Source organism: Salvia hispanica, chromosome 2 (genome assembly GCF_029641045.1).
Source record: "Salvia hispanica isolate PSC_SH4W2 chromosome 2, Shi_PSC_v1, whole genome shotgun sequence".
Classification (NCBI taxonomy): domain Eukaryota; kingdom Viridiplantae; phylum Streptophyta; class Magnoliopsida; order Lamiales; family Lamiaceae; genus Salvia; species Salvia hispanica.
In genome coordinates, this window is record NC_142693.1 from 33760645 (window position 1) to 33779485 (window position 18841).

Sequence of the window (18841 nt, forward strand, 5' to 3'; positions counted from 1 at the left end):
AAATAGTTAAAGTGGAGAAATGGTAAAGTAAGAGATACAATAATGTAGATAAGACTCTTCTCTATATTATTCTCTCTCTTAATTTACCATTTCTCCTTTTTAATTATTTTTTATTATTTTTACAAAAAGATGACAGAAAAGTCAATGGGACTGCTGAAGCGGGACAGAGGGAGTAGTAACTTTGGATTTAAAAGCACCATGATTTAGAGTTTCTTTCTTTAATAAGTGTGAATTTTATATGTTCTAATTATATAATTTTAGATATGTAATTATATATTTTGTGAAATGTGAAAAATAATCATGTAAGTCGTACTTTATGAGGTCTTTAACTTTTTTGAAATTTCGAAGTAATTATCGGTAGAATTTTCGTTTGATACGAGGTGCTTTTTGAACATATTGTTAAGTAGTGTGTAAATTAGGTAGAACTTACTTGAGAGCCAACCTTATAACAGGATTCTTTGCTTGTTTGTACGTCAATCACTTTTGTGAGAAAGTACAAAAGATAGAAAGAATGTAACAATTAGTGGGGGGAAAGAATGGCGAGTGAAACTCTACAATGCTGCATCAAAAGGGGATGTAACAACACTTGTACAGCTACTTGAACAAGATCCATTTCTTATTCATGGAGTCTCGTTTCCATGTTCATGAAATCTTCTGCACATCGCAGCAATGCATGGACAAACCGCCATTGTTGAAGAATTGCTAAAGCTTAGTCCGAGGCTAGCGCGAAGAAGGGCATGTTGAGATCTCACAAAAGTTGTTATCAGTAGCCCCCGAGGCTTGCTGGTGGCGTGACAACCATGATATGAACCCGCTTCATATTGCTGCCATGAAAGGGCATGTTGAGACCATGGAACATCTCCTTCAAGTGAGTTATTTGCCCGCTATGGAGAGGTTGCGTCGTAGAGAGACTGTGCTGCACTTGTGCGTCAAACACGGTCAGCTTATGGTGTTGAAGGTTTTGGTGGACAAGTTGGGAAAGGATATTGTGAATGCAATTGATGAGGATGGGGTAACTATACTACATTTTGCAGTGAGGTGCAGGTAACCATCAATTTGCTTTAACCATTTCACTAATTAATCATACATTATATAATTAAGTACAAGGTTCAATTATATTGATGAAGATACTAATGAGTTACTATTAAATTAAATCACAGATTTTACAGTATTTGGTGGAAAGCAACCACATAAAGAGGCGCACATTTAATTCCACGTACAAAACAGAGCTAGATATCTTGAATGAGAGCCCTCCAAACACTACTACATATATTGTTGGGAGGAATGGCCTAATTCTGAGGCGCAGCAGATAAACAAACCTCCCCAATTGCAAGAATATGATATGAGCACAATATAATAGCAACTAATGTGGACGAATCAATAATATGATAATGAGAAACGATAATGAAAATATCAACACCAAGATTTTACGTGGAAAACTCTCTTCAATGTGAAGAGATAAAAACCACGAGACCCACCGGTCTACCAAATCCACTAACACCAAGGAGAGAATACAACCAAGAAGTTTACAATGATATTTAATCCTTAACAACACAACGAAGGCACTAGATAATCGATATAACTTCAAAATAGATGAAATAAACATTTCAAAAAACTGCAGTCACGTTCAGAAATTTATAACCGGAGATCTAACCGTTCAAATTCAATTTCCTTGGGTCATAATGAAGAACCACGAGTCTTATACCTCCAGTTAAAATTTCAAATTGATCGGACAACGTTTGGACCCCCGATCGAGACAAAACCCGAGACTGTGCAGTGCAGAAACTTGGAGAACACTCTTTTCCCCCTTCTTTCCTTCTACATGTTTTTCTCTCTCTCTCTTCTCTCAATTGTTGCGGCTCCTACACACTTGGTAGGTATTTATAAGTTCTCCATTGACCTATTTAAGTAAATAAATGAGCCAATAATATTTGGGTCTTTTTTTCCACAAGTTGGGAGCCCTAACCCAACATATATGGTAGTGCAAAGAGTCTTGTTACATTTGTCGCTACCATCAATAAGCAAAGTCAAGCCATACATTACCAACTCGACGATGGTGGTGGCGGTTCTGATAGCAACAATGGCATTCCAGAGCACTGTCAACCCAGCAGGCGGCGTGTGGCAGGATGACATGTCACCACACAAGGCTGGTGAAGCCGTGATCGCATATACTCACCCACATATGTACAAAATTATGGTACGTGCAAACATCGTAGCATTCTTTTCATCCATCTTCACAATCCTCTTCATCGCGTTTGGAGGGCCAGCCAGACACACTTGTCTGTTGAGCATCACCTTTCTTGCCATGTGCGTGTCGCTGGCATCTATCACGGTGAGCTATGGAGCATCAATATTGGCGATCAATCCCAATTCCAAAATAAAATCACGCAACCTTATTGCTCTTATGTTAATCATGGTGTCCATTGCCATCGCTATAGTCATGGTGGTCTCTCTTATTATAGGAATACTTAGTTTTTCGCAAATAGGAAAGATAAACAGGCGAAATCGGGAAGATCTTAGAATCAATCATCTACCCTAACCTATACCATTAGCATCCTCTATTGGATTTTCAAATATTGGAGATCTTCAAGTTCAAGACCATTTCTGAATTTCTTATTATGAATGTTCCATATAGTATGTGCAAGCATGAATCAATGTTTTATTTTATTCAAGATCTTTTATTTGCGAGTGTTATGGATGAATAACTGACATTGATTTATTTGTGTAATAAAACCATATTAGTGGGCTGTCCTGACAAATGTTACATGGCATTTATACAATGTTGAATAGTTGCATAATGATAATTTGAACCTACCTTCTATTAGTCTACACCTAATTTGATAGTAATATTCAATGGTTTATATATCTACTCTTCGAAAACTAAGATTTTTAAACTAACATTTGTAAACAAATATGGCCCCACATATTTAAAAAAAAAATAATAATAGGAAGAGGTACCATATTAGTAATAAACTACAGTACATAATAGTAGAATAAATAAAAAAAAGACAATGTTCATTAAAAAATAGCTAAAATTACTCTGTCTCTCGGGATTATACATCATACCACTACATGTAAGCTTCATCAATAAACTACATTAATTTGCACTACATTCTTTTAGCTATCTTTTCTTCCAAATCAATTTTCTAGAAATTAAAATAGACGTTTATAACATATAGTAGTATCCAGCACGTCATCACAAAAAAATGTTTATTATCCAGACAAACAATTGAAATATTTATTATTGGCAAGCAACAACCATGCAGTTTGTCATTAATAACAATCAAAATTGAGCATTGACCTCTTTGCAACTGAGAATGGAGAGCTTCAGATTGGAGGTGCGCTAGCTCTCTTGTGGTGTCGGACGTGGCACGCGCCACCTCATACGAGAGGCTCTCGCAGTCTATGCGACTCGTGGACGAGAGCGAAGTCAAGGCCGGGAACCATCGTTGCAAGAGAAACAGGTCAGGGTGGAGATCTCTTCTCAAACTCTTTTCTCACAAGAAGAAACAAGAAACCGTGGAGACGAAGCTGCCGAACAAAGGGAAGGTTTGTTGGGTTGCAGATCCTCATCGTCGTTGGCCCGTCCAAGGATGGTAGATGTTTTAATTAATTGATACTACTATCATTCTTGTATACACCATAAATCTCATACTAATAAATATTTTGAGACTATGAAGATTCAATTTGAATTGCCTTTCTCTGTTTACACGCTCTGAAAGCTTTCAAAATGTAATCGCTCAGAACTCGCTCTGATACCATGATAGAAAAGCATTAAAACACTCGAAAAAGGTAATCATATAGTATAATGGAACATTAATTTGGAAGAGTAAAATCAACTATATATCTCGAATCAACGATCGGTTGCTCCACAAATCACTTCTAGAATAAGCGTCTTACCAACTGAGATTTGAGAATAAGACCTAGTTTAGTATTTACTATAAATCCTTAATCCACAGTGTCTACATTACTAATAGTAACCAAGTTCTACTATAAAATAAGGAGGCAGATGGCTTAGTAAAATCACGCATCCACGCGTTGAGCACATAGAGAACTATTCTCGCCTTTTACTAAAGAATGCTCGTCGCTTATAAGTGGCATACGCCATTTTTTGGAGGGTCTTTCTTTATAAGGAAGGCCCCAAACAAAATTAGTCAGAATTGGTTAAATATGGAGGGTGGGTCCAACTCTTCATGAAACGTTCCAACTCAAATATATCTGAAATTTAATTGCAAATATGGATGTTTTTTTATAATCTGTAACAAAAGAAACGTATCCAAATCCCAGTAAGAAGATGAGGCTGAGGCTTTAGAGACAGGAAGAAGATGAGAGGGTTTGGGTTTTTGGGTGAAATAGTATCCCACATCGGAAGCGAGAGACAAAAGAGTAGCCAACCGTTACTATAAAATAAGGAGGTGAGTCTATGGGTAAAATCACGCAGCTGCGCGTTGAACACATAGCGAACTATTCTTTCGCCTTTTACTAAAGAATACCGTGTGCTCGTCGTCTATAAGTGGCATACGCCATTTTTTGGAGGGGTGTTTCTGTTAAGGAACTCTCCAGCAATACTAGTTCAAATTTTAATCTCGTTGTCGTTTTGTTATCTTATTCAATCATTTTGTTTCCATTTAGTATGATTAATGTTCTAGTTAAAATACAAAAATTAATATTTTTGTTGTTGTTGTGCTTGTAATAGATTTACCAGAAAAATTTACATTTATATTCATCTTGTAATTTGGGTTTATGGCAGTGTTGATTTTGGACAGAAGTTATTACGTTGGAGTAATTTTGGGCCTGTTTTTTGGGCCCATATGTGGAATAATTAAAGGCCCAATTCCAGCTTCGCATTAGGCCCAACCAGTTTTTTTAAAGAAAATCCAATTTGTTACTCAGATTACGAAGACTTACGCCTAACGTGTTTGACAAAATAGTACTCCCTCCGTCCCGCTTAACATGACACGTTTTTCTTTTTAGTTTGTCCCAACTAAGATGACACATTTTTTTTTTGGTAACTTTCTCTCTCCAATTAATACACTCAACCACTTTTTTTCACTCATATTAAAATATTCATCTTTCTTTATCTCTCTACTTTAATACTTCCATCCACCTTCTCTCTCTCCAATTAAACACTTTAACCAATAACTCCTAAAATCTCATGCCGGCTAAGCAATGTGTCATCTTAGCCGGGACGGAGGGAGTAATATACGAATGGAGAATTAGAGGATTGATCAAGGTCTAACTAATTTTAAGTATATAAATAGAGAACATATCTCAGCCATACATCTCGTTACTCCAAACTAATCCTATGGTTTAAATAAACTTTCATATTTTTATGAAAAAATACTTGTTCAAGGGCATTTTGGGAATTCAATATCTCAACATGAATGAATGAATAACATAGAATCATCATCGTGAATTCAATCTTCCCAAATCATGCGCAAATCTGAACCAAATTCAGCTTAGGATTTCTTCCAAAAATATGAGATTCTCAATCAAATTCATTCACGATAATTAAGCATGAATTACTGCGAGATTTCTGAACCAAATCCATGCGCGATTTCTCAAATCTGAACCAAATTCAGCTTCCTGATCCAATTCGTTCACGATTGATCAGCTACGTTTTATTCATCGCGAATTCGTTCAGGATCGATCAGCGTGATTTGATTCTGATTGAATTCATTCTTCTGTGATCAGTGTGATCGGTCAGGATCGATCAGCGTGGCAAACCGAAGGTATCAAATTCGCTCACGATTGATCAACACAATTTTACTCATTCTTCACGTTCATTCCTTCATCGCGACGTTTGAATTCCTTATCATATGGATTCAATTATGATACATTCATCGGAAGATTATTTCGATTCCAATTCCTCTTCATTGGGAGAGGAAGGAGAAACTGAATCTAAAGATAATTATCAATTATTATTATCAAATAAGTGTTGTTGCTCAGCGTGATTAGATTGTGTATGATGTGAAAAACGTTAGAATGAACTATATGTGACGAACAGTGAAGTAAATATGCTCAATATGCGTTGTAGTGTAGAAATATGCTTTTTAGTGAGTAAATATGTACTATCGTGTATTAAATATACTTTATAGTGAAGTAAATATTGTTTGTAGTGAAATATATTATGCATTTAGTGAACTGTTTTCATTTTTGTGAAGTGTATTATGCATTAGAATGAAGTAAAACATAATTAAAGTGAAGTATTTCAGTGCTAGAGTGAAATATTTGTGATTTATGGTTAGAGTGAAGTAAAACATGATTAAAGTGAAGTATTCCATGGTTAGAGTGAAGTGTCTGTGATTCATTCTTTAAGTGTTCTATTTTTTCATTTTAGTGAAGTAAAACATGATTAAAGTGAAGTATTCGAGTGTTAGAGTGAATTGTTTGTGATCCATGCTTTTAGTGCTCTGCTTTATCATTTCAGGGAAGTATATTATGCATTAAGTGAACTATTTTATGCTCACAGTGGTTAGAGTGAAGCTTTTGTGATTTATGCTTAAAGTGCTCTAGTTTTTCGTTTTAGTGAAGTAAAACATGATTAAAGTGAAGTATTTTATGCTTACAGTGAAGTATATTTTTCTTACAGTGGTTTACGTACCAAAATGTCCCGATGATTTGAAACCAAAAATTGGACAAAGTTTCATGACCCTTGATCGTGCATTGGACTTCTACAACAATTATGCTCGATATGTTGGGTTTGACACCCGTAAGAAGGGATCGAAAAAGGAAAAAGATGTCATTACTTGGATTTATGTGGTGTGTAGCCGAGAAGGTACAAAGCAAAGAAAAAATGAACAACATGAGATTAAACGCAAGAGTTCTTCTATTAAGTGCTTTTGTAATGCTAAAGTGTCTTGGAAGTTTTTTATGGGTATTGGTTATGTTATACAAAGTTTTGTTGAAGAACATAGTCACGAGATGGTTGAGGAACGCCATAAGCGTTTTATGAAGTTGAACCGCAATTTGAATTTAGTCCATCAGAAATTCATACTTGATTGCGCTAACGCAAATATCGGTCCAACTTTAAGTTTTAGCTTACTCAAGGAAGTTCTTGGTGGATTAGATTATGTAGGGTGTACTGTTTTAGAAGTGCGCAACTACATACGCGACCTTAGAGCATACGTGGAAGGAGCTGATGCACAAATGCTATTAAATGAGATGCGCAGGAAGAAGGAACTTTGTGCAGCATTTACCTATGAATTTGAGGTCAACTCAAAGGATAGACTGACACGTTTGTTTTGGTGTGATCCAACTGCCAAGAGAAATTATCATTTGTATGGTGATATTGTTTCTTTTGATACGACATACTCAACAAATAGGTACGTGCACACTAATTATATTCATATGCCTCATAGTTTACTGTCTTTCACTTCAATGAAGTATATTGAGCGTATAATGATATATATTGTTCATATAGTGAACTAGTATATGATTATAGTCTATTGTTTATTTCTGCATGCTTACAGTGTATTGTTTTTCAATTCAGTGAAGTATATTGAGCATTTAGTGAACTACAATAAGCTTACAATGAAGTATATTGAGCATGGCTCATATTGTTCTGTTTTTATTCATTTTAGTGAAGTATATTGAGCATGGCTCATATTGTACTGTTTTTATTCATTTTAGTGAAGTATATTGAGCATGGCTCATATTGTACTGTTTTTATTCATTTTAGTGAAGTATATTGAGCATTTAGTGAACTAAAATATGCTTACAGTGAAGTGTATTGAGTATGCTTATATTGCTCTGTTTTTTCGTTTCAGTGAAGTAAAATGTTCTTAGAGTGAAGTATTCCTTGATTATAGTGAAGTGTTTGTGATCCATGCTTATGTGCACTATTTTATCATTTCAGTGAAGTAAAGTATGCTTAGACTGAAGTATTATAGAGTTAGAGTGAAGTGTTTGTGATCCATGCTTAAAGTGCTTTGTTTTTCCATTTCAGTGAAGTAAAACATGCTTAGAATGAAGTATTTCGTGCTTAAAGTGAAGTGTTTGTGATTAAAGTATATTCTGCATGTCTTATAGTGATTTTAACATGTAGGTACTGCATGATATTTGCTTCTTTTACGGGCAAGGATAATTATGGTCGCCCTGTGACATTTGCTGCTGGCCTTTTGTCCAAGAAAAATGCCGACTCCTTTTCATGGTTATTTAAACAATTTGTGAAATGTATGGGTGTGGCTCCCAAGCTAATCCTAACCGACCAAGACTTAGGAATGAAAGTTGCTATTGCAGAGGTGACTCAACTTATTTTTAACAAAAGTATACCCGCAAGTGTACGAGACTAATGTAGCTAATAGTAAGCAAAGAGTATCGTATCCACAGAGACAATGAGTGTCAATCTAATTACCACGAACCAACCTCAACTACTATCTAGATAAATCGGAATTTTGGTTTTTCTAAATCTATTTAAAAGCAAGGTAAAAACAATTAAAAATAAATAGAGAACTAAAGCAAATAAGAGAAAACGGATGTAGATCAAGGATGAGAAGAGTAGAATCCTACGGGATCGATAACAACTATCCTATGCTCAACTAACTTCCTAACTATGCCAACAAAGGGTCTCAAGGGTTATTAAGCTATCACTAAGGTAAAACTATATCTTTTCTCAAAGCATATAATTTGTAGATTGCTACCTAGAACCGAAGTCTCCTTCTTAGAACTAAGGCAACAACTCCTAATAGCTCCTAAGATACTTAGCTTCATTCAAAGGCTCAAATCTCTCGATTATGTTGGCAAAAACGTCAATTTCTTCTCTTTCAAATTAAACTACTCACTTCTCAGTTCTTGTAGTAAAATCCACATGCATTTATAAGGTGATCAGTCAAATAAATGTATAAGCACAGAAGAAATCAAAAAAACCACATGAGCCAAGGCATAGAAAAAGAAAATTAATTAAACATAAGAATCATTGTATCTCCCCCGTAGAACTCTACGTAGGATTTAGCTACTCATGTTCAACACAAAAGTCAAAGAAATATTCAAAAACATTGTTTGAACAAGAATAAAACTAAAGGTAGAAACTCCTAGAATTGGATTGGGCGGATTGGAGGCCTCGTCTTCAATCTTGCGATGAATGCTCTTCCTCTGCTCGTTCTTCTCTTCTTTCTAGGTGAAAAAGTGGTATTTTTGGGGTAGGAGGCGTGTATGTTGTGTTTGGAGGCGTTTCCTAGGCATATATATACCTAGGGTTGACTTTGGGCCCGAAATAAACTGTCGAACGAAGCTGGCGGGTCGCCAGATTGGGTGTGCGTTGAAGCTGGCGAGTCGCCAGCTGCTTACGGCGTTTTTTTCGTGTTTTGCTGGCGGGTCGCCAGGTTCGTTTGCATGCGAACCTGGCGGGTCGCCAGCTATGTCACTGCTCTGCGCAGTCTTGGTAAAACGGTCATAACTTTTTCTACCGAACTCCGATTGAGACGTTTAAGATATCCACGCGAAGATATTTCGAAGACGAAGAGAATGGTATGAATTACATGCGAATTGGACTTCAAAATATCCAGATAAGCTGTCTCGAACATTGAGCAGCTGCACATCCACATATTTTGTACATTTTTCTACACATTCTTCACAAAATGGTCAAAATACCAACATAATAGAGAAGTAGCTATAACCATGTCTTAAAGTACACAATATATGATCAAAACCAAGTAAAACTACCCTCTAAAATCATGTAAAATCCAAGTGAATCAAGAGGTTCTTCTTAATACAAGACATAGGTGGTGCATGTGGCATATAATGACTAAAGTTGCTGACAAATTGCCAAGAACATGCTTGGTAGTGAAGAACTAAAGAAGGAATTGAATGCATGTGTTTGGTCGGAGTTGATAGAGCCCGATGCATTTGAAGAATCTTGGCACGCTATAATGGAAAGATATGGGCTGGCCAATAATGACTGGTTTTCATCAATGTTTGCATCTAGAAAGTTTTGGGTTCCAGCCCTTTTCCGTGATTTTCCGATGAGCTCGTTGATAAAGACAACATCTTTGTCCGAATCACAGAATAGCTTCTTTAAAAGGTACTCAAAGTGTCGGGCTAACCTTATGCTATTTTATATGAACTATAACCATGCTTTGGAGGCTCAAAAAAGTAATAGCGCAAAGCTTGAATACTGTGATTCAACAAAAGTGTCTATTTTGCGAACAAAATTGGAAATCGAGAAACATGCATCAACAATATATAGTGGTAGTGCTTTTAATGCAATTCAAGAGGAGATAGTTTATGCATTTTTCTCTTTGTCTTGTGCAACTTTAGGAGTGTCTACCAATAGAGAGAATGAAGTATATAACATAAATGACAAGGATTCAAACTCATGGACAGTGACTTACTCCATTGGTGATGACACCTATTTGTGTGGATGTAAAAAGTTTGAGAGACTTGGTCTATTGTGCAACCAAATATTTTGTGTGTTGAAATATAAGTTTGTTAGGTTGATACCCGAGAAGTTGTGTGGATGGAGATGGTTGAAGTCACAGTTTGTGAAGCCAATACATGGAGGTTTTTGTGATGATCATGAAATATTCTCTGCTATAGACGAGAAGAAGATTGCATTTAAAAACATGTATGCATTATTCTTTGAAATGACACAAAGTATTGAAGGGAACATTGACCAAATCAATGCATTTACTGCAATTATTGAAGAAGGTAAGAAGCAACTTCTTGGAGAAGGTGTTGTTCTGTCTTCAATAGAGAAGAGAACATTGATTGAAAACTTCTATGGCTCACAAGTTCCAAACTTTATTGAAGTTCATCCTCCTAATGTTGTCAGTACAAAGGGAAGTGGAAGTAGGAGGAAATCAAAGAAGTAGGCAGCAATCAAGTTAGCAAAGAAACCAGGCCGAAAGTGTGGAAACAGTCATGTGATTGGACACCATGATTCGAGGAACTGCAAAAAGGTGAATGAGAAGACAAAACAGAGGCAGTGAGGATTTGGAAAGAAATAGTTCACTTTGGTTTTAGGAGGAGAAGAACAAGAAAAAGAGGAGAAACCAATGTTGAAGCTGGTTATTTTGTTCTGTTCCAATAGTTCTGTTCCAAAATTTATTACTTCATTCTGATATTTCTGTTCTTCATTCCTTTAGTTCTGTACTTCAGTCTTGTAGTTTCTTCATTTACATATTGAATTTGAATTTGTTTAAACTTTTTGCAAGCTTAAAGAGAATAGACTGAAGTGTTTTTATAATGACTTATTTGTTCTTTATTATGACGTTTATCTTAATCTTACTTTGATATATTTTCCATTTGTCAATCACTTATCAATAATCAATAGATCTCAGAAATGAACTAAATATGGTACCGAATGCAGTATTTCAGGCTAACACTGAACAACATTTAAAGAGGAAAACCAATGTTGAGGCTGATTGTTCTATTATGTTCCAGTAGCTCTGTTACAAATGTTACTTTATTCGGATATTTCTGTTCTTCATTCCCTTACTTCTGTACTTCAATCATGTAGTTTCTTACTTCATTTACATTTTTGAATTTGAACTTGTTTAGACTTTTCGCAAGCTTAAAGAGAATAGACTGAAGTGTTTTTATAATGTTAATTTTAAAGAGAATAGACAAAATATATAGTAGGAGTAGATTATTAATCTTACTTTATATTTTCCATTTGTCAATAGATCTTTGAAATGAACTAAGATTTCTGAAATGAACTAAATCGGTTACCCAATCCATTATTATAGGCTAATAATGAACAACATTACAAAGTGTGGTATTTTATTCAAAATTGCTCATAACAGATGTATGTCAAATACAAAATTTGATTTATTATTTCTTCTTTAAATATGCCGCAATCATTTTCTCAACATCAATTTCAATGTGTTTGCTTTCATTTTCATAATACGTTGATGTAACAATTTTGTTGTTGAAGCTTTCGTGGCTGTTTTCGGCTAACAGCAGCGCCGAACAATATTTGGCCCTCAAGCTCCGAAGCACACCTGAAATTGATTTCTTCAAGCCGCAATTCCAACAACCTTCACGTTCACCCTTGTACGTTTCCATATGCCGCATCAGAAATACTCCAAAGTCTTCAATGTTATCAACTGTCCTCCATGGCATTTTCAATCTCTCCATTTTGGCGTTGGAAACGATCTTGCAATATGCGTGGAGACCATTCTTGGTGAGGAAGTGACAAAAATATGATCTCTTCATGTACAAAACAAATACATGGCATTTGTAGTTGTGTGTATTCATATGTATGTGCTATAAAATTCAATCATAAGAGAAGAATACGAACCAATGTTTCTGGAATGTGACCATAATTAATTGTGAGGTCGTTGTCATCCCCGTTTGCAGAATTGTCTATTATAGCAATAGCATTTCTCTTGAAGCAAAAACAAACAGCATAATAATGTTGATTTGCACATATGGGGAAGAAGGCCTATTGAATGAAGTAACATACAATATGAATGAAGTATAAAGTATACGAATGAAGTAAACAATCTGAAAAATAAAGTAACATGAAAAATGAATGAAGTAATAAAATATATGAATGAAGTAATATAGTGTAAAAATAAAGTAATATAGTGTAAAAATGAAGTACTAATGAAGTAATGATGCTTGTACTGTGTTCACATCTTTCCATTTGAAATATGGAATTTCCTTCACCTCTCTATCCAAGTTGTTACAAAAGTTTGCAATAACTGTGTTGGCATCCATGGATTGAGGCTTTGTCACAATGGTGTACAACTGCTTATTAATATTAATGTAGTTAGGATCTTCATAACATACAATCTTATTATATTTCAATAATTTGTACTTACACATGGATAAGTGGTGAAGAATAGCCGCCTTGATGAGTATGGTGATCAGATTTCTTCCATGTTGTTGAGGTAGGAAGCCCATGCATCTATAACACCAACCACAATCAATTTTCGAGGTATCAAAGAACACATTTTCATCTTTGTAACTTTCACAACATCGTCGTCATAAACAAGTACAAATCTGCACATTATATAATACATGTTAGAATTTCACATTCTATTGTTGGATATGTTAATGGTGTGATATACTATTAGAAAACAATATTAGAAATCATACCCGTCTCTTTCATGTGTTACACGAATCCAGTAATATGATTCTTTCTCATCTTTACTGAGCTTGTTTGTAATCTTAACTGGTCTGTTAGCGAATGGAGATCGCAATGCATGAGAAACAGTTTTCTCTGTTCTAGTACGTACTCCATTTGACCCTTCAAAGTTTTGATCTATTGTTTGCAATAAATAAATCACTTGTAACACATTATATATTAACCACAAGACAAACTTCAGATTATATATTATTATATTCTTAATTTGCACAGGATTACCTTGTTAGCATTGTAAACAATGATCTCACTCCCCACCGGCTTACCAACTAGAGGACCACTACCCATGAAATCATCATCAATGTCTATATCCTTGTAAGCATCAATAACTGAATGTATTTCCGCAGCGACATTAATATTCTATTCACCAAAATATAGATATAAGTTTTTCCATGATGTAGTGTATCATATTAATAATGAAGTATTATATAATTAGATAGTTCATTCAGTGATATTTTTACTTTATCACAACTAAATATTACTTCATCCAGAATAAATTTATACCTTTCCTCCATCATCTGTATGCAATCTCATATTTGCTCCATGTTGAACTACACACAGTGTATTAAAATCGTGGTAGTGGCAATACGTCCATTCAAAATGATTCATTTCAAGGACAATTTACTTCATCATATAAGAGGCATACTTCTAGCTATTGTAATATTACCTCTGCCACTAGATTAGCTTCTAAGTTTCCCCTAAGTCCAGCATCAACATTGAAGATTGATGGTGGAATATTCTGCCAGTAGTATTATATAATCAGATAGTTCATTCAGTAAGATGTTTACTTCATCACAACTAAATATTACTTCATGCAGAATGAATAATTATATAATTAGATAGTTCATTCAGTGAGATTTTTACTTCATCACAACTAAATATTACTTCATCCAGAATAAATTTATACCTTTGCTCCATCTTTTGGCTCATTATCTTTATGCGATCTCATATTTGCTCCATGTTGAACTACACACGGCACATTAAAATCCTGGTAGTTGCAATACGTCCATTCAAAAAATGATTCATTTCAAGGACAATTTACTTCATCATATAGGAGGCATACTTCTAACTATTGTAGTATTACCTCTGCCACTAGATTAGCTTCTAAGTTTCCTCTAAATCCAACATCAAGATTGAAGATTGATGGTGGAATATTCTGCCATTAGTATTATATAATCAGATAGTTCATTCATAAAGATGTTTACTTCATCACAACTAAATATTACTTCATCCAGAATGAATAATTATATAATTAAATAGTTCATTCAGTGAGATTTTTACTTCATCCAGAATAAATTTATACCTTTGCTCCGTCATCTTTTAGCTCATCATCTGTATACGATCTCATATTTTCTCCATGTTGAACTACACACGGCGTATTAAAATCCTGATAGTTGCAATACGTCCATTCAAAAAATGATTCATTTCAAGGACAATTTACTTCATCATATAGGAGGCATACTTCTAGCTATTGTAATATTACCTCTGCCACTAGATTAGCTTCTAAGTTTCCCCTAAGTCCAGCATCAACATTGAAGATTGATGGTGGAATATTCTCCCAGTAATATTATATAATTAGATAGTTCATTCAATGAGATGTTTACTTTATCACAACTAAATATTACTTCATGCAGAATCAATAAGAGGCAAGACAGCTTCTTACCTTGTCCAAATCTTGGACATGCATGAATTGCACAACCTCAAAGATGTAGCTTCCGGGATCTATGTCCCTTGTTGGTGTAGTATTAACCTGTATATAATAAACATCAATACAAACAAAACCCAATGAACAAGTACTCTTCATTTTAAAACCCCAAAATGGAGAAATTCAGTTAGTTACAAAAACCATATAATACAACAAAAAAGTTTAGTTCATCCCAAATATATGTCATACTAATGTGTTTTACAAATTACATCCCAATAACACAAAACTCCAAGCACAACATCACGACGTAACCCACCATCAACTTACGTTTCTTTCATGAAACTCTAATTCTAGATCAAACGATGGCCCTTCTGTTTGCCATTTCTTTCTTTGTTCAACCACCCTCGTTACTTTTTCTACAGCCTCAAGAAACTCGGGATTGTCGAGGTCATCTTCTTCCATTGCTTGAGACATGGACTGGACATCATTGACATCTTCTTCCGGCTCCATCTCATTCAACCCCATCATCTTCATTGTGCATTTGGCTGCAACTTTAGAGCACCCATCATTCTTTAGCTCATCTGCACTATCTTTCAACTCCTTCATCAGTTCCCCGAGGACATCAGCAACCTTTCCCATAAGTGTGATAACGGTAGTTCTACGTTGGCTTGTCTTAGAGATATCTTTGGGCTTTGCCCCAGAGGAGGACGCAATATTGACCTTGACAACCTCTTCAGACAGGTAGCTTCTTCGGGGGTCAAAGATTAGCTCCCCAATGCCTCTACCGAATGACCCGGGCTCAAGCTCCATTTTCTGGCGTTGGTGGATTAACGTGCTTGTCCAGCCCTTAATGGTTGGGAATGTTCGGGTAACAGGCCTCGATCGAAGCATAATCCTATCAATATAACATGGCTACAAAATGAAAGCTATCATTAGTAAAGTTCATATTTAAAACATATTTATTCAAGGTTAATAAATTTTTGAATTTAAAACTTACCACCAGAAATGAAATTGGGTCAGTGAATGGTGTGTCCTTGTTTTGAGCCCAGGTATTATAGGCCTTGAGTAAGCTATCAATGACATAGCCACACCAGCTGTATTCCTTGACATTATCAATGTCATGGATGACCCCTTCAATTTGCGTGCGCAAGTATCCATCTCCCTTAGGGTTGATCAAGATTGTATCAACCAAAATCAGGAATATCTTCCTGAACTTCTCCCCTCCATGGACATCGCTTAACATCTTTTCTATAAGCATATCTGCACCCATTGTAGACCTCTTTCGACCGCCAGATTCTGCAATCTCGTTTATGAACTTGTTGGTTGTTTGGCGTCCATTATGCTCTAACCTCAAACCACCATTTGGCAACCCCAAGGTAGCCCGCACATCATCATGCCCAATATGTAGTATACCACGTTGGTATACTACACTGCATGTATCTTGATCAAAATGATCAAGAATCTCAAATGCGAGCTTCGTTGGGATATAGTTCAAGTTGAAGTGCAAAAGACTTCCAAACCCCATATCTTCTACAACATCTCTTTGATCATCATTGAGCGATTCAATCGCTTCAACAAATTTCCTAGGTCTTCTCTTAAGACATAGGACTCTCTGGACATAAGGTCTACTGGCATCTTCTTTAGCATTATTACGAGCAAACTTTTTACCTTTCTCTTGTCCCTTTTTAGCATCATTCCCTTCTATATTTGCCGATTCTGCAACTTTGTTAACAATCTTCTTTCTTCGTTTCTCCTTATTCTTATCTGCCTGTACCCCACCAGGTAAAGCACCTTCTGTTTCCCTGATTCTCTTTGTGCCTAACATATGCAAGTAAAATTATTTAGTTCATCAGTTAACTTATTTGGGTCATTGCAACTAAAATTTATTTTAAAACGAACCTTGGTTCTCTGTATTTGACAGCTTATCATGCTTATCTTTTGTCCTCCTTTCATCAATACAGTCATTACCACCATATGCTTGCTTCGGATTCATCATTTCTGAAAAAAGTGGACTATTTTAGTCAATGAATTAAATTACATGTTGTATTACATCAAACCATAGTGGCAGTTTTGGAATTTAACCTTGAAGCTTCTCAATGGGCGTAATGATTTCCTCTATAGCCTTCAATTTCTTGTCCCCTGCATCAGCATTATCATTAATAAATACAATTAATAATACTAGTTAACTACACCATGTCAATTTATTATTTCAAAACAAAAATAGCTTAGACTTCACTTTTTACCTTCCAGGACAGAATTTTTTAGGCCTTTAGCTGCATCCAATTTCTCTACAGATGAACCTTTGGCTATATAAAAAGTACACAACACATTAAAAATTAGATAATGATCAAGATCTTACTTAATCATATGAATTCAATACTTCATTCATCTATGCTTTAATTTCATTTTTTACTCTTGGTAGCAGGGATTTCAGAACTACTTGCATTCTTGCTAGTTGCAGAGGAATTTTTATCTATACATAACAAACACAGAATTAATATACAACATATCATCCACAATTATAGATAATTCACTTGGAATACTCTGTTGCCTCATTTATTATGATTTTCACTTTTCACTTTATATTACTTCATTTTTAGAGTCTGATACTTCATTATAATGTTATATTACTTTATTTTAGTAATAAACCCTATTGTATAAACATAGCATTTATATTACTTGAATACAATAAATAGGTAGTTCATAATTAGAGTCTGTTACTTCATTATAATGTTCTATTACTTCATTAGAGTCTGTAACAGGGAACATGAATAAAGTAATAAAGTGTATGAATGAAGTACTTGCCTAAGTAATTTGCAACATATCATATACAATTATAGATAGTTCACTTAGAATAAAGTGTGTGAATACATAAGACACAACTAACTTCATTATATCAATTTACTACTTCATATATAATTATAGATAGTTCACTTGGAATACTCTGTTACCTCATTTCATATGATTTTTCACTTTATATTACTTAATTATCATAACTTATTACTTCATTATATGAATTCAATACTTCACAACAACTAGATTATAGTTAATAGGAAAACATATCAGTTGCATTATCTCATCACATAAAATATGTAGTTCATTTGAATATGCAAACAATGCAGCAGTTAATTTTAGTTCTAAATCCTAAACTCATACTACAAAACAGTAAACATATACTTCATGTTTAGAGTCATTTACTTCATTGTAATGTTACATTACTTCATTTTAGTAATAAAACCTACTGTATAACTTATTACTTCATTATATGAATTCAATACTTCACAACAACTAATATACAACATATCATCCACAATTATAGATAGTTCACTTGGAATACTATGTTAATTCATTAAGTACACATTAAATATCAATTCATTTTTTACCTTTTGTAGTAGGAATTTCAGTAGGGATTTGAGAAGAACTACTTGTTTTTTTCCTAGTTGGAGAGGAATTTTTACCTATACATAACAAACACATAATTAATATACAACATATCATCCACAATTATAGATTGTTCACTTGGAATACTCTGTTGCCTCATTTCATATGATTATAGATAGTTTAATATGATACTTCATTATCATAACTTATTACTTCATTATATGAATTTAATACTCCATAACAACTATATTATAGTTAATAGGAAAACAGATCAGTTGCATTACCTCATCATATAAAATATGTAGTTCATTTGAATATGCAAATAATGCAGTAGTTAATTTTAATTCTAAATCCTAAATTCATACAAAACAGTAAACATATACTTCATATTTATAGACTATTACTTCATTATCATGTTTTATTATTTCATTTTAGTAATAAACCTTACTGTATAAACAAATCATTTATATTACTTCATTATCATAATGTATTACTTCATCTTATCAATTTACTACTTCATTAAAAAGAATATGTAGTTCATTTTAATGAAGAACACAACAATTACGTTTAATCCAAAAATCCTAAACACATTAATAAGAAACACAATATCAATATACAACATATCATCTACAATTATAGAAAGTTCACTTGGAATACTCTGTTACCTCATTATCATAATTTATTTCTTCATTTTACAAATTTAATTCCTAGGTTTTACCATCTGG

At 34.4% G+C, this 18841-nt stretch overlaps 2 protein-coding genes, 1 non-coding gene and 2 pseudogenes across 3 annotated transcripts; 4 read left to right on the forward strand and 1 right to left on the reverse strand.

Annotated features, from left to right (window-relative positions):
* Nucleotides 1–316: 316 nt before the first annotated feature.
* Nucleotides 317–2539, forward strand: LOC148932234 (uncharacterized; annotated as a pseudogene).
* Nucleotides 2540–4029: 1490 nt separating this feature from the next.
* Nucleotides 4030–4139, forward strand: LOC148932235 (U5 spliceosomal RNA; annotated as a pseudogene).
* Nucleotides 4140–4439: 300 nt separating this feature from the next.
* Nucleotides 4440–4557, forward strand: LOC148932236 (U5 spliceosomal RNA). Its single transcript, XR_016136061.1, has one exon. It is a non-coding gene; the product is annotated as a U5 spliceosomal RNA (small nuclear RNA).
* Nucleotides 4558–6648: 2091 nt separating this feature from the next.
* Nucleotides 6649–10811, forward strand: LOC148932237 (protein FAR1-RELATED SEQUENCE 5-like). Its single transcript, XM_089065041.1, has 3 exons — nucleotides 6649–7325; nucleotides 8048–8243; nucleotides 9771–10811. Exons 1-3 carry the CDS (start codon nucleotides 6649–6651, stop codon nucleotides 10809–10811), a joined length of 1914 nt encoding a protein of 637 aa, XP_088921167.1.
* A 961-nt stretch (nucleotides 10812–11772) lies between these two features.
* LOC148932238 (uncharacterized) lies at nucleotides 11773–12663 on the reverse strand. The gene is made up of 3 exons (XM_089065042.1): nucleotides 12571–12663; nucleotides 12242–12385; nucleotides 11773–12150 (listed from the first exon to the last, which is right to left on the reverse strand). The coding sequence occupies exons 1-3, from the start codon at nucleotides 12661–12663 to the stop codon at nucleotides 11773–11775; spliced, it is 615 nt and encodes a 204-aa protein (XP_088921168.1).
* Between the last annotated feature and the right edge of the window lie 6178 nt (nucleotides 12664–18841).

Excerpts from the sequence above, each read along its gene's own strand:
- LOC148932238 (XM_089065042.1), bottom strand. The coding sequence starts at position 12,663 with ATGGATGCCAACACAGTTATTGCAAACTTTTGTAACAACTTGGATAGA. Across the intron at positions 12,386-12,570 it reads AATGGAAAGATGTGAACACA|GCCTTCTTCCCCATATGTGC; the intron begins GTACAAGCATCA and ends TTCATTCAATAG. Across the intron at positions 12,151-12,241 it reads GTCACATTCCAGAAACATTG|AGATCATATTTTTGTCACTT; the intron begins GTTCGTATTCTT and ends TTGTACATGAAG.
- LOC148932237 (XM_089065041.1), top strand. The coding sequence starts at position 6,649 with ATGACCCTTGATCGTGCATTGGACTTCTACAACAATTATGCTCGATAT. Across the intron at positions 7,326-8,047 it reads ACGACATACTCAACAAATAG|GTACTGCATGATATTTGCTT; the intron begins GTACGTGCACAC and ends TTTAACATGTAG. Across the intron at positions 8,244-9,770 it reads TGAAAGTTGCTATTGCAGAG|AACATGCTTGGTAGTGAAGA; the intron begins GTGACTCAACTT and ends CAAATTGCCAAG.